Source organism: Psammomys obesus, unplaced genomic scaffold, assembly GCF_907164565.1.
Source record: "Psammomys obesus unplaced genomic scaffold, mPsaObe1.curated_primary_1811, whole genome shotgun sequence".
NCBI classification, from domain to species: domain Eukaryota; kingdom Metazoa; phylum Chordata; class Mammalia; order Rodentia; family Muridae; genus Psammomys; species Psammomys obesus.
In genome coordinates this window covers 5,643,264-5,668,455 of record NW_026592548.1, presented here as the reverse complement: position 1 = coordinate 5,668,455, position 25,192 = coordinate 5,643,264, and the positions used below count along the sequence as shown (strand labels likewise).

At 41.6% G+C, this 25,192-nt stretch overlaps 1 protein-coding gene across 1 annotated transcript in view; it reads right to left on the bottom strand.

Moving 5' to 3' along the window:
* Tnni3k (TNNI3 interacting kinase) overlaps positions 1-25,192 on the bottom strand; it is a 255,380-nt gene that overhangs the window by 119,770 nt on the left and 110,418 nt on the right. The window contains 1 exon segment of the mRNA XM_055614310.1: positions 19,986-20,001. Coding sequence (XP_055470285.1) covers positions 19,986-20,001 — 16 coding nt within the window.

Sequence of the window (25,192 nt, the reverse complement as noted above, 5' to 3'; positions counted from 1 at the left end):
AGCTGACCTTCTGTCTTTACTCAAACCTGGGTCCTAATGAGTGCTCCGTGTGTGGTTGTGTATCTGAACGTATGCGTGTGCCATCAGTGCCTGTGTGTGCACAGATACGTGTGCGTGTGGACAACATTCCTCAAGGGCCATGTGCTTTTCATTTTGAGACAGGGTCTCTGGCCTCGGGGGCCACCTGTTTCCTGTCTGTGCCAAATATGTTTGTTCAAGTTGTGTAGCAATTGAGAGTCAAGTACGAACATATTCCTTAGTGATCTTAACAATTGACAGAACTTTTCCTAGCCTGACTTTCCACACATGTGCAATCTAACTTCTCAGTCTGGACCTCTGTTTAAAGAAGCGACAAAGGACTCATTACAATCTCAGAAGAGCACTCAGAGTAGGAGGTGACTCATGGGAAGGGAAACAAGTTAGAAAGTGGGTCATCACTGTCTTAGTTGCTGGAGCAGCTAATACCACCCTGCTTCCCCAGCTTGCCTGTACCTCTTGGTGCCGTCTTTCTTGAAGATGTCTACAGAGATGTGTTTGAGAGGTTTGTACATGTTTTTACTAAACACAATACCAGAAAATGTCTCACATAAGCTTAGTTATCAACCATCAACTTGAATGTTTTAATGCGGATGTCAAGCATGCACACTCTAGAGCTTTGGTTACAGTGCTTCAAAGAAGGATTTAACATCCCAGGACTTGGACTTCTGAACTTGATGATCAACAGGGAACATTGATCATCCAATGGTTGCTCTCTTTCTCTCTTTCTCTCTCTCTCTCTCTCTCTCTCTCTGTGTTTTATATATGCTTGCATTTAAAGGGCCTTTGGGAACTTGGCCTGTGGGAGGAGAAGACATGGCAAATAGAGCTGGGTTGACTAGACAGAATGGATGAACAGGAAAATCAGAAGGAAAACCTGATAAAATAAAAAAGAGGGAACGAAGGAAAGAAAACTAACTTTTTTACATAACTCTCACACATATGATGTTCTGGATGGTGATTTAGAAATATAACATTATTTGTTTTTCATAGGACTTTGTTTCATAGAATAAGAAAAGGTACATAAATAAAATGCACTGATCTAGTTCAAGAATGCCCTGATCTATCTATTTATCTATCTATGTATCTATCTATGCACTGTTCTTAATTTTCAAGAAGATAAGGAGGGTTTTCTAGGAGTCTAGGCAGTTCTGAGAGAAAAAGGGCCATGCTCGAGGATTTTAGTTTTGTGTCAAGCAGTATCAGAAAAAAATTAGTCAAATTCTTGAATCTGATCGGTGAGGAGAGGGACTTTCTGAAGCAGAAATAGAACAAGTTTAAAGTGAGCGTGGGCACACGTCCAGTGGCAACAGAGGTTGGTGGCTGTTGTAACACTAACACCCAACCTGTGCCTATACACGAATCGCAAGGACAGAAGATGTCACGAGTACCACAGTCTTCGCCTGCACCCTGATAGGGTCCTGTTTTGTACCTTACTGTATATCTCATGGGACAAAGGTAGGAGGCTGAGCGCCACACGCCTCTTGTCTCTGGAAGCCAGACTTCATGGCTTGTTGCAGGTTTGGGAGCACTCTCTCCTCTTGGTTCCCCATGCTGGTTGTCCTCTGTGCTCCGGCTGCCACACTGAGTATTTCTCTCTGCCTTTGACACTACAAAGTATAGGCCTAGAGGTGGGAAAGGCCTCTTCATTCCCAAGAATTCAAAGCAAAGTACAGTACAGGGTGACGCTCATAGATGAGCACAAACCTTGTTTTGTTGGATTGTCCTACATTTGTTATAAATTATGTCCTATGCTTCCAGCAATTTTTTCCCTCACATAAAAAGAAAATTATACATGCAATCCAAGTCCTTTAACATGAAGAACAAATGTAACTCTGGAGGAGACAGAACAGCACTGTCTGGATTCACTTCCAAACTTCTATTTTTAGGCACAGACAGCAACAAAACATGCAGCTACATTGCAGACAGAAATGTGAGATTTTAACTGTCATCCCTCACTGGGTTCCTGAACAACATTCTCGGAAATGTAATGCTACTTGAATTTTCCTTAATCTTTGTCAAAATAAATCATATGTAGAGTAGGTATCTAATTCATATTTCCATTCATCCAATTTGACAGGCTCCCTGATAGAAAGCTGAGTGGCCTAAGTACTGTGACAAGGGATCCCATGCAGTTTCATCTGCTGCGTTAACAGTGTTTGTCTCAGAAACCCCCAGCACATGTGGTGCACACCATCAGTGGACACATTATCTGCACAGTGTTGATTTCCTGGGTGGTGGGGCAACACTCTTAGTGCCCCCTCCCCCACCTGATTTCTCTCTATCCCCGGCTTTCATTGAAAGTCCTGCTGTCCAATCCAATATGTGCTAAGCCTGAGGGATCATTAGCTCACATTGACAACTGTTGCACTACTGGAAGGCTTTGACACAGATGTGCTCTGACTCTGATCCTCGCTTTGGAAAATGGAGTGAGAAGGGTCAGAGAGAGCCTGATGCACATGATTTGAAGGCTGCTTTATATCCCAGAACTGAAGCAGGGCTTCTGGAGTGACGGAGGCAGATGCAAGCAACCATTCATACTTGACCACTCAACAATGGTTTCTGATTAGTACAACAAAAGGCTTAATAGAAGACCTGGGAGGCAGGTCAACTTTGTACAGAGACCTATACTTTAGCTACAACCTTTGAAAATGTCCAGCAGACACTGGAAACAAACAGAAATCAAAGAAACAATGTGTGTAGTTGTGACTAGGACCATAGACTTTTAAGCCAGAAGTTCTTTTTAGATGTGACAGAAAAAGCCAGAGAACTCAGAAGCATGAGAGGGGTTCAGAGTGTTTTGTCAGCTCCAAGTTGCACTCCACATGCAGAGTAGAGAGAAAGCTCCTGAGAGGAGCATGACTCGCTGTCAGTCACGAAGAGAATGGAAGCAGCAGTCACTGTGTTACAAACTACATGCAGCAACAAATGGAAAGGTGGACTTAGCTCACAGTTTCAGAGGTTCAAAGGTAGCATGACTAAATTGATTTAGTTTTTAGGGGGCAGCAGATAATGAGATGAAGAGTGACAGAAAGAAATCTCACAATCAGACCAGAGAGGAAATCAAGAAGATTACTTAATCCTTTGTGAAGCTACACCCAGTGACCAAGGGGCTCCCACGAGGCCCTGCTTATTTCTTAGGGGAGAAAGCTACTTTGATTTATGCCTCTGGGTTGGTCCATCATTGAGGTAAGTCAAGGCAGGAACTCTAGCAGGACCCTCAAGATAGAAATTATAGGAGAATATGTCTTGCTAGCTTGCTCCCAGGCTCATGATCAGCTTGCTTTTTATTCAGCCAGGACTGCCTTCCTTGGGATGGTGGCACCCACTGTGTACTGAGCCCCCCACATCCATCAATGGTTAAGACAGTCCCCACAAAATCCCCAGAGGCCAATCAGACCCTCTTTTCTGGTGACTCTAGCCATGTCAAGTTGACTATTAAAGGTAACTAGGAAAACATGCTGGAATTGAAAACAGATACACATACACCAGTCTTGATAATTAGGCACAGTAACCAACTGATAAAATCAAATGATAGAATGTTAAGCTATAAAGGCATATATCAGAGATAAGTCTGTATAGCTATACTGCCATCAGAAGTCTGGATCCTCACATAGTCTCAGCAGAGGTAAGAGAGTTGAGTTCTTTACTGCCTTGCTCTTTCGTGAGACATACAGTCCTTCTGGATTTCTATGTATGTCTCCTAACTTCAGAGGCCTGAAGCAGTCAGGGCAGCTCAAGTGGAGTGACAGAGGGGTGGGAGCCAGGCTTTTAACAGACACACATTACTAAATAGATAGGACATAAAGAAGACAGAGGAGTCTGTTTCTCCTGCAAATGGTAATGAGCACAGAATGCAGGCAACCCACAGCACAGGGGTACAGAGAGCTTCAGACCCAACTACTCCTCATTATCCATGGGAATGTGATTAGCATGGAGCTAATGATGCTTCTCACAGGCTGAGTACAAGAGGGCTGAAGGAGGACCATAATTCCCACAGCGTGCATGTGCGCTTCCAGCGATTCACGTAGCAATGAGAATCCGGATATCTGCCTTTGCAAAAGGCGTTTACCCACTATTACTTCCATCTTGTTCATACGGATGGTTTGCCATCTGCAGCTCACACAGTACCACACCACCTAATACCCTATTTGTTTGAATCTGTAGATCGAATGACTTGAAGGCCACTTTATGCTCAACAACGTCTAATTAAGTTAGTGATGAGATGCTCAAAGTTTGGCAGCTGTGCAGAAGAAAAACATGTTATTTCAGAACTAAGAGAATTCAGAAAAAGAGCTAACCTAGTTTGCTGTACAGAATTGAACCCAAAGTGTAGTGTTGACAGGTCAAGAGAGTTTTAAGTGTGCCTTGTGAGTTCAAATTTGGGTAAACACTGAGAACACTCCCTTCTGAAACAAAGTGTATTAATAAGGTTATATATATATATATATATATATATATATATATATATATATATATATATATATATATATATATATACATAGAAACACAGCAATCATCATGATTAATGTCTGTTTTTACAGGGTATCAGTTTTCTTGACTCTGTGCTGTTTTTATTAACTGCACTTGAAAAATTCTTTGTGATGGATAAATTTATTTATTACAAACAAAGAAGTAATCCATAGAATATGAAGGATGAGGCCTCTGAGTGATTCAAATTTAAACTTATTATTCATAGTTTAATCTACACACCTGAACATTGTGTTAATTTTATGGTACGATGTAGGATAGAAATAATAGAAACCGAAGTAAAATTGTACTAAGTGCAGTGTCTATCATTAGAAGCCTGGCTGTAACAGAGGCTCCTATTGAAGAATTTACTACAAAAACAACTTAAGAAAGGTTCTGAAATAATTCAATAGAATTTCATTGTTTGGATTTACTTGGGAAAGACGAATCTAGTTGTATCTGACACCTGACTTTCTTCGTCACTTCCTCTGCATTAGCTGTTATTATCTCTCACTCTCCTGACAAAGAACTGTGTTTGATCAATTGCGACTCTAGAACCTTTGTGGAAATGAGTGCTGCACTCCAAAACCTGCCTCCTCTGCCCAATAGCTTGTTAAGCACTCCTTCTAACTTGCTCACCTGGAGAAGAGAATGGCTGGCTTTCCTCTAACTGAATGGTGGGAGTAGCCAAACAAGTGAGGAGTTGCTATGTATTTTCCTTTGTATGGAAAGCAGACAGGCACATACCTTTTCACTGAAAGTGCTGTTAAAGCATCAACAACAGTGTGATAACAATGGGCTGAGGCATAGAGCTAAGCATAAAGAATAGTAAATAAAAACATTTTTAAATATCTTACTTTGGGCTATGAATACATTAAAAACTCTTTTTAAAAAAATTCATTACAACAATTTCTGTATCCATTCTTCAGTTGAGGGGCATCTGGGTTGTTTCCAGCTTCTGGCTATTACAAATAAAGCTGCTAAAAACATGGTTGAGCAAATGTCCTTATTGTGTACTTGAGTCTTTTGCATATATGCCTAGGAGTGGTATAGCTAGATCTTGAGGTAGCACTATTTCTAATTTTCTGAGAAAACGCCAGATTGATTTCCAGAGTGGTTGTACAAGTTTACATTCCCACCAGCAGTGGAGGAGGGTTCCCCTTTCTCCACAACCTCTCCAAGATGTGTTATCTCTTGAGTTTTTGATCTTGGCCATTCTGATGGGTGTAAGGTGAAATCTCAGGGTCGTTTTGATTTGCATTTCCCTGATGGCTAATGCAGTTGAGCATTTCTTTAAGGGTTTCTCTGCCATTCAATGCTCCTCTATCGAGAATTCTCTGTTTAGCTCTGTTCCACATTTTTTAATTGGATTACTTGATTTGTTGCTTTTCAACTTCTTTAGTTCTTTATATATACTGGATATTAGCCCTCTGTCAGATAGAGGATTGGTGAAGATTCTTTCCCAATCTGTAGGCAGTCGTTTTGTTTTGATGATGGTGTCCTTTGATTTACAGAAGCTTTTCATTTTCATGAGGTCCCATTTTTTGATTGTTGCTCTTAGAGCCAGTGCTGTTGGTGTTCTGTTCAGGAAGTTGTTTCCTGTACCAATGAGTTCTAAGCTCTTCTCCACTTTTTCTTCTAACTGATTTAATGTGTCTGGTTTTATGTTGAGGTCTTTCATACACTTGGTTTTGTGCAGGGTGCTAAGTATGGATCTATTTGCATTTTTCTACATGTAGACTTTGATCCACTTTAGTTTTGTGCAGGGTGATAAGTATGGATCTATTTGCATTTTTCTACATGTACACATCCAGTTAGACCAGCATCATTTGTTGAAGACGCTATCTTTTTTCCATTGTATGATTTTGGTATCTTTGTCAAAGATCAGGTGTCTGTAAGTGTGTGGGTTTATTTCTGGGTCTTCTATTCGGTTCCATTGATCCACCATTCTGTTTCTATGCCAGTACCATGCAGTTTTTATTACTGTTGCTCTATAGTATAGCTTGAGATCAGGGATGGAGATACCTCCAGAAGATCTTTTATTGTAGAGGATTGTTTTAGCAATCCTGGGTTTCTTTTTATTCCATATGAAATTGAGAATTTTTCTTTCAAGGTGTATTACTCAGCAATGAAAAATAAGGAAATCATGAAATTTGCAGTTAAATGGTGGGAACTGGAAAGGAACATCTTGAGTGAGCTATCCCAGAAGCAGAAAGACACACACAGTATATACTCACTCATATAGACATATAATATAGGATAAACCTACTAAAATCTGTACACCTAAAGAAACTAATCTAGAGGGAGGACTCTGGCTAAAATGCTCAATCCCCATGCCGAATGACAAAGAGGATGGACATCAGAAGAAGAAAACAGAAAACAAGTTAGGGACTCTGAAAGGCTTTGCCCTGCAGACTATCAAAGCAGATGTTGAGACTTGGCCAAACTTTGGGCACAATGCAGGGAATCTTATGAAAGAAGTGGGAAACAGTAAGATCTGGAAAAGACAGGAACTCCACAAGGAGAGCAACAGAACAAAAAAATTTGAGCACAGGTGTCTTTTCTGATACTCATACTCCAACCAAGTACCATGCATGTAGATAACCTAGAACTCCTGCACAGATGTAGCCCATGGCAGTTCAGTGTCCAAGTGGGTTCCATAGTAGTGGGAACAGGGGCTGCTTCTGACATGAACTGATTGGCCTGCTCTTTGATCACCTCCCCCTGAGGGGGGAGCAGCCTTACCAGACCACAGAGGAAGACAATACAGCCACTCCTGATGAGACCTCACAGACTAGGATCAGAAGGAAGGAAAAGAAACCTTCCCCTACCAGTGGACTTGGAGAGGAGCATGCGTGGAGAAGGGGGAAGAAGGGAAGGGAGGGATTGGGAGGGGAGGAGGGACGGAACTAGAGGGGGATACAACGTAAATAAAGTATAATTAAAAATAAAATAAAATTAAAATTAAAAAAATAACTACAAAATAAAAAGCTTGTTAGGGCATGAAAAATATGACATTTGGTTTCTTCATCTATGTGTCTCTGTGTGTCTGTGTGTGCGTGTACACATACAATTGAAATGATTACATGGGATAACTGTCACTCCATCTCAGTTACACTTGTAAGCAAGCTATGTTCACTTCCTCCCGGTGAGAGAGTGATGTAAACTCTTTCAGTATTATGTTTGTCATCAATTGCCAGGAGTTGTGGGCGGGGGAGAGAGAATATTAAATTTAGGACTTCCAAACTTCCAGATGCCTTTGACATCCTTTTATTAAGAGATAGCAAAGTTGCTTCCTCTTAGAAGTTAAAATCTCTGAGTTTCTCATGTTTTCCTCCTCTTTCATCCTGATGAGTCAGGAGAAGGAAAATGTACAGTTCTTGGATCCTGAAGACATCTCTGCAAAGAGCTGAATTTCTTCCCATTCCTTCCACCAAAGGCGTCAGCGAGGCCACCCCACTCCTGTTAATTGACTCATCTCCTGGTCATGGCTTCCAAGAACAGTTGTCTGGGTGGTCTGGCATGTCAGTCAGGATCTTCCTATAAATCCCCACACTGATCCAAACAGCAGATCTCTCTCTGTCCAGCAGGGCTGCTGCCTGTGACATCTACCAACAGGTGTCTAAAGGGTAATGCCAGCAAATAAAAACTCTGTTTTTATGTGTCTTGTTAGGCTAGCTACCGTAGAGAATCCTAGGTGTGCTGGAGTACACTCAGAGGGGTCTACTGATTCTACCTGTTGACATGGGATGTAAAAAATCTTTATTACCACAGAGTAAACACAGAAGTTAATGAGGTTTAAGTGTGGTATTTCCACATGTGAGCACACCGTGCACTGATCAAATCTGACTGCCATTTTCATGCCCAGACTTTAGCAATTTCTCTTTCTCTTTCAGGGTGTTGGTTTTAACTTGCACATGTTAACACAGAGGGCAAGGGTAGGCTTGTCTTTCTGTGTTTGGCTTATTTCACGACACACGGTGACTTTTGGTTCCATCTGTCTTGTTTCTTTATGGATGCACAATGCTCTACTTGCATATCAGGCTTTCTTTATTCATCTGCTGATCAGTAGACACACCGAATTCAGCTCTTCTGAGTAATTCTGCAGTAAACATGTGGATACTGGCGTCCCTAGTAACTTGCTTGATTTCTACTGCATGTCTATCTAGAAATAGACATCCTGGATCATATGGTATATTTGGTTTTAGTTTTCTGAAGACCCACTCTACTGTTAGCCACAATGCTATGCCAAAGAGGGCCATTTATGAGAAACCCACAACCAATGTCATACAAGAGGTAAAGGCCTAAGGGTGTTTTTGTGTATGATCACAAATGAGTCACGAATGATTCCTGACACTACTTCTATTCTGTATTTTAGCCAACAGTTAAATATGTAAAACCAATAAAGGAAATATAAAGAGCAAGATAGGACTCCAGTTATTCCTATTAGTAGATGAAGGACTCTATGAACAGTAAAACTTAAAAATCCTGAGAAAAGATAACTAGATCTGATTAATTAGGTAAACTGGCAGCATACAAATTCTACACATGAAACATTAATAGCTTTTCTGAACTCTAAATAAACATGCCAGAACTAAAAATTAAAAGACAGAACTAAAAAGTGAATCCCAATGAATGAACGTAAAGAAGGAATGAACCTAAGCAAAGAAGTAAAGGGCTTCTATAGTAACTTGTGAAAGACACCGAAAAGGACACAAATGTGTCCTTTCCAAGACACATGACTTGGAAAATTTGGTACCACAGTACCCAAATCAATTAAAAAACCCAATGCCTACCCTGTTAAAATAACAATAAAATTCTTCAGTGAACCATAAAAGTAACCTAAAATTCATATAAAATTATAAAACAGTCAAAATAACCAAAGAAGTCTTGAACTAAAAGAATAAATCTGGGGCATTACAAGACATAGTACAGAGTCAGAGCAGCTCAAAAAGCATGGTCCTGGCATGAAAACAGACAAGTAGATCAGTGGGATAGGACAAGGCCTACAGAAATAAACTTAGATTGCTACAGCCAACTGACTCTCAGCACAGGAAAGGCAGCTCCTGATACCTGGTACTGGGAAAACCAGAAACACACACACCCAGGAGTCCTGGCCTCTACTTATCACCGCAACTGAACATGAATCAAAGTCCCGTGCATAGAACTTGGACTCTGAAGCTGTTAGCCAAACACAGAGAGGAAGTAGCTCACTGTGTCCACAGATTTCGTTAAAAATTTCCCATTGGCCTAAGAGATCATTGGCTCAAGTCACATGATATCACTGATTTACAACCATCTGACCACACTGGACCATGGACAGCTTCATGTAGCTCAGTCTGAGCAAACAGCACTGTGATGGGTTGAATAAGAATGCCCCTCAGGGCTCAGGAAAAGTGAACATTTGGTGTCCTGTGCTATTAGGGAGGTTTAAGAGGGGTAGATTTGGTGGAGGAATAGGTCCCTGGAGACTGGGCTTTGTAAGCTTAAAGCCACACAGTCTATTTCATTCTCTTGGCTTTCTGCTTGCATTTGAAGATGTCAGCTCCCAGCTTCCTGCTCACCATGCCTGACACTGGCTGCCATGCCTCTCTACCATGATGTGCTGCTTATTCCTGAACTGTGAGCCCAAATAAAACCTTCCTTCTATAAGCTGCCTTGACCTTGGTGTTTCATCACAACAACAAAACAGTAATACAAATACTGAACTAAATCAGTTTTTTATTGTTCCTACTTCCATTATTTTTATTTTTATTTTTTTAAATTATTATTTTTATTTTTTTTCTTTATTAATTACACTTTATTCACTTTGTATCTCCCCTGTGGTTCTCTCCCTCCTCCCGTCCCAAACCCTCCCTTCCTCCACCCTCTGCATGCATGCTCCTCCCCAAGTCCACTGATAGGGGAGGTCTTCTTTCCTTCCTTCTGATCCTAGTCAATTAGGTCTCATCAGGAGGGGCTGCATTGTCTTCTTCTGTGGCCTGGTAATGCTGCTTCCCCCTCAAGGGGAGGTGATCAAAGAGCAGGCCAATCAGTTCATGTCAGAGACAGTCACTGTTCCCATTACTATGTATCAGTTGGATACTGAACTGCCATGGGCTACATCTGTGCAGGGGTCTTAGGTTATCTCCATGCATAGTCCTTGGTTGGAATAGCAGTCTCAGGAAAGACTCCTGTGCTCATATTTTTTGGTTCTGTTGCTGTTCTTGTGGAGTTCCTGTCCTTTCCAGATCTTACTGTTTCCTACTTCTTTCCTAAGATTCCCTGCACTCTGCCCAAATGTTCCCCATAAGTCTCAGCATCTAACATTGATAGTCTGCAGGGCAGAGCTTTTCAGAGATCCTCTGTGTCAGGCTCCTGACTTGTTTCCTGTTTTCTCCTTCTGATGTCCATCCTCTTTGCCCTTCTGGATAGGAATTGAGCATTTTAGCAAGAGTCCTCCCTCTTGATTAGTTTCTTTAGGTGTACAGATTTTAGTAGGTTTATTCTATTTTATATGTCTATATGAGTGAGTATATACCGTGTGCATCCTTCTGCTTCTGGGATAGCTCACTCAGGATGATCTTTTCCAGATCCCACCATTTACCTGCAAATTTCATGATTTCCTTGTTTTTTATTGCTGAGTTAATTACACTTTATTCACTTTGTATCCCCCCTGTGGTTCCCTCCCTCCTCCTGTCCCAATCCCTCCCTTCCTCCACCCTCTGCATAAATGCCCCTTTCCAAGTCCACTTCCTTCTGATCCTAGTCAATTAGGTCTCACCAGGAGTGGCTGCATTGTTTTCCTCTGTGGCCTGGTAATGCTGCTTCCCCCTCAGGGGGAGGTAATTAAAGAGCAGGCCAATCAGTTCATGTCAGAGACAGTCACTGCTCCTATTACAATGAAATCCACTTGGATACGGAGCTGCCATGGGCTACATCTGTGCAGGGGTCTTAGGTTATCTCCATGCATAGTCCTTGGTTGGAGTATCAGTCTCAGGAAAGACCCTGTGCTCAGATTTTTTTTGTTTCTGTTGCTCTCCTTGTGGAGTTCCTGTCCTCTCCAGATCTTACTGTTTCCCACTTCTTTCCTAAGATACCCTGCACTCTGCCCAAAGGTTGCTCATAAGTCTCAGCATCTGCATTGATAGTCTTCAGGGCAGAGCCTTTCAGAGGTCCTCTGTGGCAGGCTTCCGACTTTATTTTTTGACGGAGATTTTGTGAAAATGTTTCAGTTGCCTTGTTTTGTTATGCTTAGACAGAAGCTTCCCTCTCCATGTTACCCATGAGTTGCTTCTGCAGCCACCATTCTCTGTACGTGAACACAGGTGCTTCTTTCTCCACCATCCCACACAACATTACTTTCTTTTCATTTTCAACTTGATGCAGGTCTGTGTAGCCGATTCTTTCTTCATTAAAAAATCCTGTCATCTTGATCCGGAGACAATGCTTGTAAATAGTTTGGTTTTTATTAGAAGACTTCTGTCCCTCTCTTTGCCCATCTAACCCATTATTTCTTTTTCTCCCTACAGTTTCAATTATCCCTGATATCATCTCCAATGTAATTGAAGAAAACTGTCCTGTAATTATGAGAATAACAGAAATATCAAACCAGTGCCTACCCCCTCTCACTTGTCTTCATTCGCCATTGCTCACTGTTTGCTGATAATTGGTGTGATGAGAGCTGTGCCTACTATTTATTTACTGTCTCTGGAAGGTCTGTGTGTTCTATGTCTTTATAGTGCTCAGTGGAACACAGAAAAATAGCTACAAAAGGTCTGTATCTAAAAACAAAATGTTCCTCAAACTCTAGCTGTGATTAGTTCATATAGTTCCAGAAGAGAGTTGTGTGCTGTTTAAAGCATAATCATGCTTCCAAGCTTCTCAAATTTAAAGCTTCAAATTAAATGTTTTATGGAAAAAGCACCTATGCAACCAGCCATTTGTTTCAAAATAATAAAGGTTGAAAATAATTTCCAGTGGTACTAGGTCATGATGTCAACTCTCATTTATTTGTATGTCTCAGAAAGTAGAAACTAAGGCACTTGGTGTGGGAAGAATATGGAAAGCCGGAAATCAGCCAAGGGAGTCAACCTGAAAGGAGGATTGTCTTTATCTATAAAGAGTCGGTTCCAGTGAGAGATTGACAGGTGATGGATGTTCCAGAACAGCTCTCTTAGGTGAGGAATGGACACATTCTGCTGACTTAAGATGAACAGGGACTCAATGATGAGGGTGTACCATCAGGTCCTGGAACCAAGCAAGTAACTCTTTATTTAGCACCTTCCCTCTGCCAGCTCTAACTGCAGGGACATTGCAAGCACTGCTGAGTCATGTCCTGTAGAATCAATGTCTCCACCAGAGCAGTCTACAGGCTACATGGGATCCAGCACCCCCAGCATGCATGTCCCTTCCCAACAGGCAGCATTCCAACTGCAATCTCATTTCTCAGTTGCTTAGGACTTCAAAACGTCTGGCTTGCTAGGTCCCATGTTCTTCTTACCAAAACACTGGAGCTGTGTTGGAAAGCCATAGCAGTGGAGTGACACAGTAAGTACCCTGAAGCTGCAGTTGGTTTGCCCACATTCCAACACCAACACAGTTGCCTAGCAACTATGAAGTAGATGGGTGTGGCTATGGCAGTTTCTTCAGAAGCAAAATGGAATAACTGTGCTGCATGGCTCTAAAGCATTTAAGGTCTGCAGATGGAGTCTGATAGGCACTTTCTCAGTGGAAATATTGACTATGAGGTTGCAGCCATTCACTGGGAACTTCTATTTGAGCTGTGTAGGTGATTTTTCTGTGTAGGTGATATTTGTCCTCCCAGGTACAGAAGAGATTGTTTTGTCTGCATTCTGTTTGTGTTCTCCATTGTTTTCAGCATAGTGAGTAGCTCTTTACTAGTTAAAGTATGCCTTCTCAAGTCTCTAGACACTGTTCCGTGTGCTGTTCTCCATCTCTTTCTTGGTCTTCTAGGTCTTCTGTGATGGTGCTGACCTGAGGACTCTACCCAGAAAATATTACCTAGTCTGTTGACTTCTCTGCACTGGCATCATTCTAGGGTAGCCATGGTTCCTGTCCCACAAGGAATGGCAGAGACTCCACAGTTGCCCATTCTAATCTACTTTCCACAGTACAGCATGGTCCTTATTAAAGTCATTAGCTTTCTAAACTGTGACTCCCATAGAGATAAGACCTGTTCTGTATCCCCAGGCTCTGCAGTTGCACCAGAGGAGCTGGCACATGGTGTATTCTGACTAAACATGCAATAAACACACGTTTTTCTACGGTCATGGTTCCCTGGGAGCTATACACATGTTGTTGTTGTTGTTGTTTTGTTCATTTTGAGATAGCTCACTTTAATCTCAGCAGGTAGGCTAGCCTGGCTGACCAGTGATCCTCAGGGCTCTACTTTTGTGTCTCTGCAGCTGTGGAATCACAAGTGTGTGTGTCCATATTCTCCTTTTTTACATGGATTCTAGGGAGTGAACTCAGGTAGTGGGACATTCATGGCAAGCACTTAATTCACTGAGCCATCATCTTCTTCCTAGGCTCCATTGTGTTTATTTTGAACTCAATTTTTTTTTATGACCTAATTTTGAATTGTCCCACCCACTCTCTTAATCTGGGTTGAACAAACCTTAAATCAGGGTGGAAATGGAAGTATTCTCCACAGTGATTATTTGATGTCCAGTTTTTCTGAAGTGTTCTTACACCTGAGTTATACTGTCTATTCGTCCTCATTTCTGTGGTCTAGATTATCAAGTATTTTCTCTAACAGTTTTTATTGGAACTTACAGATGTCTTCTCTCCTCATTGTACAAGGGGCATGTCGTCAGACATTTTAGTGCAACACCACCAACACCACACACTAAATGAACGAATGCTTTGGGGATACCTCACTTCTTTCTTCTCAGATATTCTATTTATAAAGAGTGACAGTTATGAGGTCACATGTGTTCACTCATCAGTTTTTGTTGTGGGACACGGATACTTTATGTCGTTTTGCTGCGCAATGTGCCTGTTTGGGTAAACAGCCACAGCATCATACCAGGGCCTGTGAAATGGACAGAGGGCAAATACATTTTCAAGGAAGTACTTGTTCTCCCTTCATGTCCCTGTTCACAGACTTGACACCGGACACTCACATTATTGAGGGCTACTGTGACCTCAGTGTGTGACACGAGTGTTGAATCACTTATGCCCTCTGAGGAAACCTTTGTTCCTCTAGTTAGCTAATCCTTCTTTAGCTGGAATCAGCTTTGATATCCACAGTGAGACTATTTGTCAAATGATTCTTCCTCTTCCTTAAGATTATGGAAAGGTCAAGCACTTTTTGTTCATGATTGGGGCAGCTCCAGTTCCTGTAGTGTTGCCTATTCTGTTTTAGAGAGTTGGCTCTTCTATATTCTGTAGCTACATTAGACAATTCACCTTTTACTCATGTTAGTAGGAACACCATATATTTAAAGGCTGTATTTTGATGACTTTAAGCAGATGTTTAATATTGTGGAGCCATTACAATTGCGGTCTCAGGACAGATAGCACCTTTTCCAACTGGGAAAGAGCCCTTGACCTTCCTGCAAGTCATCCAGTTCCCAGCCCCAGCAAAGCATTCATTGTGCCTTCTGTAGCTTCATCTGCAGCTTTGCAAACAGTACTGAGGCTGTGTTGTGCCGCATAGCCTGAGTGCTCGCTTAGCATGTGTTGTCTAGAGTTTATCCTCCAGGACTGTGTCACACATACATGCACATATATACACACATATGTGCATATGTATGTATGTGCATATGTACATCTCTGTAGATACACCTATGAATGTATGCATGTATGTGCTATGTATCTTATTCTAGGTAATTTGTTTCACATGGCTGAAGTAGAATCTAGTTAGAGAATTGTGGCCATGCTTGGACCTACAGTTTAGATAATTCTGGTCAATTGGGAAGAGGAAAGAGTGACTGGGAAATGACCACCTTTACCCTGTGAGCAGAAGGTGCCAGACCCTTGTGCTGTTGAAACAACAGGCATATTCTATGAAGAAACAAAAGTGCTTCTTCAAGACTTACGGCTGAGTCAGTGAGAAAGTAAAGCTTTTCCATTAAAGACATTCAATAATCCCTTTGCTTAAGAAGCCAAGCATCACCATAAAAACATTCTGAAATGATTAATTTAGACGTAAAAACATAACAAGTGCGAGAAGCAATGCCACTGTTTCCACAGGTTCACTGGAATCTGATTTGGGTTCCCACACTCTTTTCACAGGAATATTTAAATAATTTGACTGTGACAAGCCAAACTGTTTTGAGAACTCATTGAAAGTCAAATGAAAACATTAATCACATGCAAAATTATTCCAGTCAGGCATAGAAATGCTTCAGGTTAGGGAATAAATATGTTGCCTATGAGAAGAAAAATCAATCGACTTAGAAAAAGCTAGTGTTGGCTCAAGTCTACATGGTCAGCATTGACTGAAAATCACTAGGGTTTCAGGGCCTTATTTTTGGCTTATGAATTAACAGACAGCCTTGAGCCATACCCATACTATACAGTAAGTTGACTGACTAATTCTTCACCTGTGAAAATTAGAAAATCAGATCACTGAAACTATAAATTATTTTTCCTTTCTTTCTCATTGTTTTCTTTACTCAACTATTTTTTAGGGGGGATAGTTTAGTGACTAATAGACATATAATTATCCTTAACACAAAATATTCAGGCTAATGGTTTATACAATGGCAACAGTAATTCAGAAACAGAAAACAACTTTCATATCATGAACTACCACATTTATACTGAGTGGGGATTACTTTCTCATGCCTGAATTATACAAGGTGAGGCTCGTGTGATGAGAGGCAAACTGTTGAGTACATTGTGTCGTTATTCTTGCTTTGGTTAATTGGGACTAAATATCAATTCATACCTTTGTTTTGGACTGTGTGACTATACAACATGGACACCTAACTTAGCCTGTCACAAGCTTTATTGCCTTAGTAACTTTGTTAATCTCCCTAAGCCTTTCAGTCATTTTCTATTTAAGAAAACCCTTAAAATGAGAAACATTTAGGACTCGTGGAACACTGAATTTGATGCCTCAGTCAGAGACATATCAATGGATATTCTTATGGTCCTTGACATTTTTATAATCAATTTTTTCTGCCTTTGGCAAGTATTAATTGAACATCTACTGAGGCCCTAGGGAGAAAATGGCACAGCAGGCAGAGTGACTACCGCTCAAAGAGCTTCGGTGTGGAGTCCACAGCTCCTGACTTTCCTGGCTGAGGAAGGCAACCTGAGATCAGCCTCAGCAAGAGGACTGTGGTAGCCTGTGAAGGGGATTCCTGGAGGAGGCGCTAGTGTGCACAAGGACCAGCCAGGACCAATGGCCCAGGGTGAGATCTACAGGAAGTGTGTTTTCAGATGGATGTTAGACACAAGAGCTGAAGACACAGAGAAATTCTTAGGTTTTACTCTGCTACTGCTGAGCTGAAGGAGCCTGGCAATTAACAGCTCATTAGCTTCATATTAAAAAAACAAAACAAACAAACAAAAAAAAACACAAAAAAACAAAAACAAAAACAAAAAAAAAAAAAAACCCAAAAATTTTGTCAGGGTTAGTAAGAGTTCAGTGAGAAATGTCCGCCCTAAGGCCACCCACATCCCATCAGGAGGCCCAGTGTACTATCCTTATTCCTTATTGACATGAGAAAAGAGAAATTAAAGAAAGTGGAAGAATTAGGGGATGTGTGTGATCTTTAGTTTCCTTCAAAAGCCCTGATGAGTTGGGAGATTTCTGGAGGACAAACCTTCCGAAGACCACAGACAGCAGACATCTATTAAAATGTGCTCCAATCTCAAAGAAAGGGGTCACCCAATAACTCTGACCCTTTGCTTTGAATGGGCTAATGAAAGCTTTCTGCTACTCTAAGAATTTACGCATGCCCCTCCCCAAGTCCACTGATAGAGGAGGTCCTCCTCTCCTTCCTTCTGATCTTAGTCTATCAGATCACATCAGAAGTGGCTGCATTGTCATCTTCTGTGGCCTGATAAGGCTGCTCTCCCCTCAGGGGGACGTGATCAAAGAGCAGGCCAATCAGTTTATGTCAGAGGCAGTCCCTTTTCCCATTACTATGTAACCCACTTAGACACTGAACTGCCATGGACTACATCTGTGCAGAGGTTCTAAGATATTTCCATGCTTGGTACTTGGTTGGAGTATGAATCTCTGGGAAGACCCCTATGTTCCAATTTTCTGGTTCTGTTGCTCTCCTTGTGGGGTTTCTGTCCTCTCCAGATCTTAATATTTCCCACTTCTTACATAAGATTCCATGCACTCTGCCCAACAGTGTGGTCATAAGTCTCAGCATCTGCTTTGATAGTCTGCAGGGCAGAGCCTTTCAGAGGCCCTCTGTGGTAGGTTCCTAGGTTGTTTTCTGTTTTCTTCTTTTTCTGATGTCCATCCTCTTTGCCTTTTGGGATGGGGATTGAGTGTTTTAGTCAGGAGGGAGGGTGGGACCGGGAGGGGAGGAGGGAAGGTCTTATGGGGGGATACAAAGTGAATAAAGTGCAATTAATAAAAAATACCTATAAAATAAAAAAAGAAGTTATTAACACAAGTCAGCAATTTTTTAAATGATTCTTATTAAGAAATGTAAGGAAGCCCTTATGTAGTACAAAGGATGCTGTCTTTGATGGTTGGCTCAGAATTAATAAACTGTATGCACTCACTCAAAAAAAAAAAGAATTTAGACATGGGATTTTCCTCCTCATTGGCAAGAAGGCTGGCATCGTCAGAGTCCTGGCTTTTTCATCTGCAGTACTGGCGCCTTCTGCTAACTTCTGTAGGGCGTTGAAGCCCTTATGTGAGGAGCGCCTGGTGTCTGAGTTCTTCATGGAAAGGCTTTAAATGTAGTTGATATAAAGAGCATCACTGCAGCACTAGAGAACTGGGAGCATTCTGTGAGGCTTCCCTGCTCTTTTCTCCAGCTGCGGCATGTAGCAAGCCTTTCAGAGAAGGAGTGTGCTGTCCCCACAGTTTCCTCACCTCCAGACCCTCTACCTCCTGCAGGAAGAAGAGCCTTAGTGCTCGGCAAATAAAACTGCCGGGCAGCTGGACACAGAGAGGCTCTTCCTCTGAGACCTTCAGGCAGCTCTCTTCTTGGAAGGAATACAAATTAAATATACAAACATTCACAGGCTGGGGTGGAGTGGAGGGGGCTTGTCTGTGTAAAGCAAACCAAGGCCCTCTGACTGATCAGAGCTGCTGTGTTGTGGGTACAGAGTTAAATTATCTGGCGCTGGCTCATCGGCCTCAGCAGCTATTCATTGCCCACTCCTGTAGCATATGACTATGAGGTAAAATTCATTCAGGAAGTAGATCTCTAGCTTCCGCTAACTGGAGGCCAGGGTGTGCTAATACCTGCGTCTAAAGGCAGAGAGTTCTCCCTTTGGCTGTAAATGGCTGACTTGCTGTCTCTACCAATGTCTTAAAAATATCTTGATTTATGACTTTGTCTTGTCACTATAAAAACGTCATGAATCTCTAACCACCTCAGAACAAGGAAGTTGGGGAGCTTTAAATCTGTTTTCCTAGGCCATGGCCACCTGTAGTTTGGTTCCACAATAAACTGTCTTGTATCCCTTTGAGATGAGAACTTTCTGTGTTTTTGGAATTGACAATTAGGAGCAAACTTTTTTTGTGGAAACTTTCTATAATATATTCATGTCCTGTCTCCTCTCACTCATCAAAAACACATAATCTCCATTGTCTCCATTTTGCTCATGAAGACCTTAATTCAGAAAGAAGTCAAGTGATGTAGCAAGGGTGAACAGATGAGAGGAGGGATGAGAAAGTTGGTTGTTGCTTGGGAATCAGGAAGGTGTGACTGGGTGGAATCTTTCTTTCCTGTCACTGTTAAATTAAGGCCAGAACAACCGTCTTAACATTAATCTGGAATATTTGCTCAGCTGTATTGCTGAGTGAGTTGACTGGCATTGGGAAGGAAAGCTGAGTAATAACTCTGTTTCCCCACACAGTCTCCATGAAAACACACCCTAGACTTTCTGACTGGCAGAAAGTTCTTCTGAGGATTCCTTCACCATGAAGTTCGTCACTAAGATGCTGAGTCAGCAGAAGATGCTGAGTCACCACTGTGTGTCTGTCCTGTGGACACTCACTAAGGAGGAAACTGGACACATTTAACTCAGGTTCTGCCCAGATATGAGTCTATGCAATGGGATTGTCGCTGGAATGCCTGATACAAAGATCAACCATAGGGGATTACAGGTCTCTGTGAAGGCAGGGATATGATCTGGTCTTTTTCCCATTCTCCCCAGGAAAGGTCCACATGCAATCCAAGCATTCCCAGAGTCTTATGCAAGAAGTTATGTCCTTCAGTGTGGTAGGCAGAACCACAGTACTAGGGTCAAGAGAGAGACACACCATCAGAACCGCACTTGATTAAGTAGTACCCAAGAGATGGCTAGGTGGCTCACGTGCCTGCCACCAAACCTTCTGACCTAACTTTGTTCCCCAGGAAACACATAGTAGAAAGAGAGAACTGACTTCTGTAAGTCCTGCTCTGATGTCTACATCTGCATTGTAGCATGTACACCCCTCTTGTACAAAATTAAAGTATTATATTAAAAAAAAAAAACACATTACCAAATACTAAGCTGTCCTGTTAGAAGGATGATAATTGCTAACATATGCTCTTATTTAAATTTGAGAAGTTGTGTATAATTGTTCCCTGAAAGTTATGTTTTGGAAAGCTCCACTGACAGGTTAGAGAAGATTCCCTGAGGTGAGATTATTCACGCATGCGTTAACTGGCTTCAGATCCAGGGCTCTCTCTCTCTACTTTGTCCTCTGGACTTCCGTAAGCATGCTACCCACAGCAAGCAGACCACTGCACACAATCACACTACAGCCAGAGGCAAAGAAAGGTCAGATGCTTACCACATGGCTTTTTTCCTCAGGCTGATGGAGGATTCACAATACCAAGTATTTAAAAAGTGTCCTGTTTATTTCACTGTGTCAAATTCATGCTATCATAGCTGCTGGAAATACAATTGGTAGGAAAGATTTAGCCAGTTATCAAGCTTAATCTCTGATTTTAATTATTATTTGTGACTCTGGGTCCTTTCATACATTGTACTGAAAGTTTAGCATCTTAAGAATCCAACCTTAATGCCTTTCAGGAAGCAGGGGTTGAAAATGATGAAGTGGGAAAGGCAGAGATGCTGGAGGCAGCGTTAATATCATTACTGAAAGGTTAGCTGTTCAGGAAATCGACAAGGCACCTAGAGGGCATCCACCGAGCCTCCTAAGAAATGAGAGCAAAGAGAAATGAGGCCAGACACAGAGAAGCTTTTGTTGACATTTTCAAAAGCCTCCTTTATACAGGCTGGGTCTCTGGAGAGTGGAAGACAGCCAAGAAGGGAATCAGCAACACTAGAAAATTGCAGGTCAATGAGCTCAGCAGCATCCTCAGGGAAGCTCCAGCAGACAGAGGCACCCTTTCTGTTCCTGGGCGAGGGAAGGAAAGGTCTCAGGAAGGGAGAGCACCCATGTCACCCTGGCTTGGATGTGATTGGTCCAGGGTGTAGCCAGGTAGGTATTAAGGAAAAGGAGCAAAACCAATCACTCAGAAACACAAAGCTGAAATGTTTGTCCCATGAAATGTAGATTTTTCATTACAGAATTCCTGCTCAGAACTTCTTGTGCTCTGTGGAAGACACAAGAATCACGCGTGGGAACTGGGATCTGAGCAAAATGGCTGAGCTGAAGGCTCTGATGACACGTACACATGAGGTCGGCTGGGACAGGTCTGTGCCACAGCAGCAGTGGTTCAGGGGATGAGTGCTGGCACCACAGACCTAAAAAAGTGTAGGGTCGAAGAGGTATGCATAAGAGAACTATTTTTAGAACCAGAGAATGCAGGCAAGAGTAAAGGAGTTGCGCTAATGGGGACAGGTGAAAGAGGAGGGATATTTGGAGGACATTTTAGCTATTTCTGTGGAAGCCCGTGCACAGAGAGCTAACTCGCCTGGCCTGGTGGCATTGAGGCAGCAGAGTAGGGGCTAGGGAATCAGGCCATACAGTTGCTCTCACTTTGGCAAGCTTATGCCAGCTGAAACATGCTGAGGATCCTTGTCACATAACTGGCCTCTGAGTCTTGGGCATGAAGGACAGTGGAGGGGTTGGGACAACCACACAGAGACAATGAAGACCAGGTGGGTGGAGTTTCTGTTGAGATAATGGGTAGGAAGTGCAGAGTCACAAGAAAACTGTGGCTTCTCCTGCAAGTCCCGGGAGCTGAGGACAAACGTGCAGATTTCCAAGTCAGAAACGCATGTCAGAGTGGAGGCCAGACATCAACGCCCGAGCGTGCTCACACGGAGGCTGGAGTGACTTGCCTCACATGATGGCTAGGGTACCCCTCTGCCTCTCGTGACACTGTGAGGCGCTCTGAACGCTACAGTCATAGCATGCATTTAAATTTTCTCTATGAAAGGTGAAAAGTGTGAGCACAAATTTTGGCTGACGTGGGCCACCTCAGTGTGCGACTCCTTTCAGAGTGGAGGCTGTAGCTCATGTTCTTGTACTCAACCAGTTCCACGAGCTTTGCTCTTTGGACCATGTTGTGGTCCATGAACACCTTACTTTCCCCAAGGCGTTTGTATGTTTCAAACACAACTAACGATTGAATTTGAAGATAAATAGAAAAAGAATGTTGCCTATATGCAATGGGATTTTGTTCAACCCTAAAAACAAATGCCATCATAACATTTGCAGGAAAATGTTGAACCAGCTTTCAAGCACAGGAATTATCACAAACATTCAGGACTGTATTTGTTTACCTGTGAACTGATATGTGTACATACACATGGATTTTTGTGCATATGGATCCATTGCTTAGTGAAAAGCCCTAAGCCAGAAATCTGAAATCCCAAATACTCCAAATCCTTCATCTTTGAACCCTGTGACTTGCACATATTCGAGTTTGAACACTTTTGTACTTGGATTTTCAGGCTAAGGCTTCTTAACTGCTAAGTTGTCTGCTACTATCCCAAACTCTGGAACATCAGAAGCCTGAAACACTTCTGTTCGAGGCATTTTGGGTGAGATATATTCAATCATCATCAAATTCTGCATTCTCCTGGGGTCTGTGACCTTGAATACATCTATGAATTATTTAATGCAAATGTCTGACCTGAAAACTTTTTCTCTGTTTTTGTCTGCCTGTGGAGAATATGCAATCTTTGGAAATTTCTACTGTCATTCAGAGACTACACCTCAGAGTTCATGGCATAGTCTATGGAGATTCCTTAGAAACTGATGAGTCTTGGGACCTCTGTTCTCTGGCCCAGATACCAAGGACCTTCTGTATTACTTCTTGATGGGTTGAACAAATAACCATATTTTATTTAGCACAAATTCTAAAGCACCATTCATCAATGTTTATGGTTTGTGTCATCATAGAAATGAGTTATCAGTCTTGTTCAAAGCTGCAGAGCTTCAAGCTCGACCTGAGGCTTTCAAAATCAGTCCATCCATGGCTGAAATATGTGAATCTGTTTTCATGTAAAGGAGCCCATATGCAACTCATGATCAGAAACATTCTAAACTCTGCTGGAAAAGTGCTAGGGTTTACCATCCTCATATATACACACAGCATAACATACATCACAGATAATTTCAAACATTCAACAAGCATTTGATATGCATTTCAGAAGTCAAAAGGATTAGAAAACTTTTTAGAAAGTCTTAAAGGCCCTCTTGTGATAATGTGTTTAAACTAGACAGCCACAAAAGCAGAGTTGCCAATGACTTCACAAGTGTCCACAGATTCCTGTGGACTTCAGAGACCACGCAGCTCAATCGTTGTCTTTGTTTGCATGTGGGCACTAGAGCTCTCAAGACAGTATTGGCTGGTGGTAATATCCTTCTGTATCACCCCATCACAGCGGCTCCATCGCAGTGAGCAAGGATCGTGCCTGATAGATAATTGGCCAGTATTGGCCAGCTGGTGGTAATATCCTTCCATATCACCCCATCACGGCGGCTCCATCGCAGTGAGCAAGGACCGTGCCTGATAGATAATTAGAAAAGCAATAAATTACTTTGCTTGACTGTTGTGTTTTTAATTGCAGTTTTATATTTTGTGTTCAATTGAAAGGCAAATGCACATGTCAAGTTAAAAAACAAGTATTAAAATTTTCTCCACTTTTCTTTGTTATTTCCTAAAATCTTCACTAATTTATTTAAATGTCATCCTCAGAATTAAAATCCACTTAGCCCTTATCAGGCTTGTCTTTTTAAATTACCTGTCACTCATCACCAAAAATTTTTCTGTTTTTTAAATGATCTGTAATTATTTTCTTTTATATTTACTAGAATAAGATGGCTCTCAACATACTAGCAGAGGTCTTCCCAGAATTATACTACTGAATACTTAGATATATTTTATAAGAAATATTTGTATGCACATGACATAACGAGTTTTGTTTTGTTCTTTTTTTGTTGTTGTTGTTTTGTTTTGTCTTTTTCACTTGAGACAGCACCTCAATATGCAGCCAAAGCTGGCCTTAAACTCTGTAGCTCAGATCCATAATTTATAATCCGATAGCCACCTCCTAGGACCTGAGTTGACAGGTGTGCACCACCATATAGGGCCAAATGGGGGTTTTTATAATCCCCTTCCTAAAGAATGGAATCAATGAGGCACTAAGAAAAGATACATATCTGTGTAGTGCTTAATAGTATATAAAAAGTGCATATTTATGCCTGTATGTGCTTATGTATATATTATCTATTCGTATGGTCACTGTGAAGTATTTGCCATTATTCAGGTCCTATGATGGTGTAAAATGCTGCTGCTGCAGTAGAGTTATCTGAAGAAAAAAACCCTCTATTTAATCCACATCTATTTGCAGTGATGTCAATGTTTTCCAACAGTTTAGAAATATTATTGTCCAAGAACCTGTTAATATTAAGCACAAAATTTTAAAGCCTGTAGCTGCAACTGTGATCTTACTTGTGCACCAACTCCTTGAAATAAATATGTAAACTGGGTTAAGGGAAGGCTTGGTTCTTAAGAAATTAGAGCATTCCTGAATTAAACTGTACTAATTTAGAAACACTTTAACTCTATGGGCCACCCATAGTGGGCTTGGATCTTCCTATATTAATTAACTAAGACAATCCCCAAAGATATACCCACAGGCCAAAGAATGCAGACAATCCCTCATTAAGATTCTTCCCAGCTGATTTGAAGTGGTGTCAGTTGATAATTAAGTGACTCATGACAAGTACCGTCACCATCAAGCCTTCTCTGTCTTCGAGATGACTTTGTATCCCATGGCGGTGCCGTGTGACAGTTGTGTAAGAAGGTGACTCTTGGTTGGTCTCTTCACTCAGCTCATTGACTATACAATAGGGATAGATAATATTATAGATTCAATGCGCAAGGCTCTCTCTTAGTAGAACCTCCCACACCCATTCATCTCAGATGAGCCTTCACTTTAGTATACAGTGAAGACTAAAATTAATGTTCAGGATATAACCAAAAGCCACAGACAGCTTTTCCTTGCCAAGAGAAAGGCAGTTTTTTCTTTAAATGAACTAATGACCTCCATCTCCAATATAGAATGTCCCCTTTCTGTAGGCTGATCAGCCATCTTCAGTAGCCTCTTTCCTATAAAATTA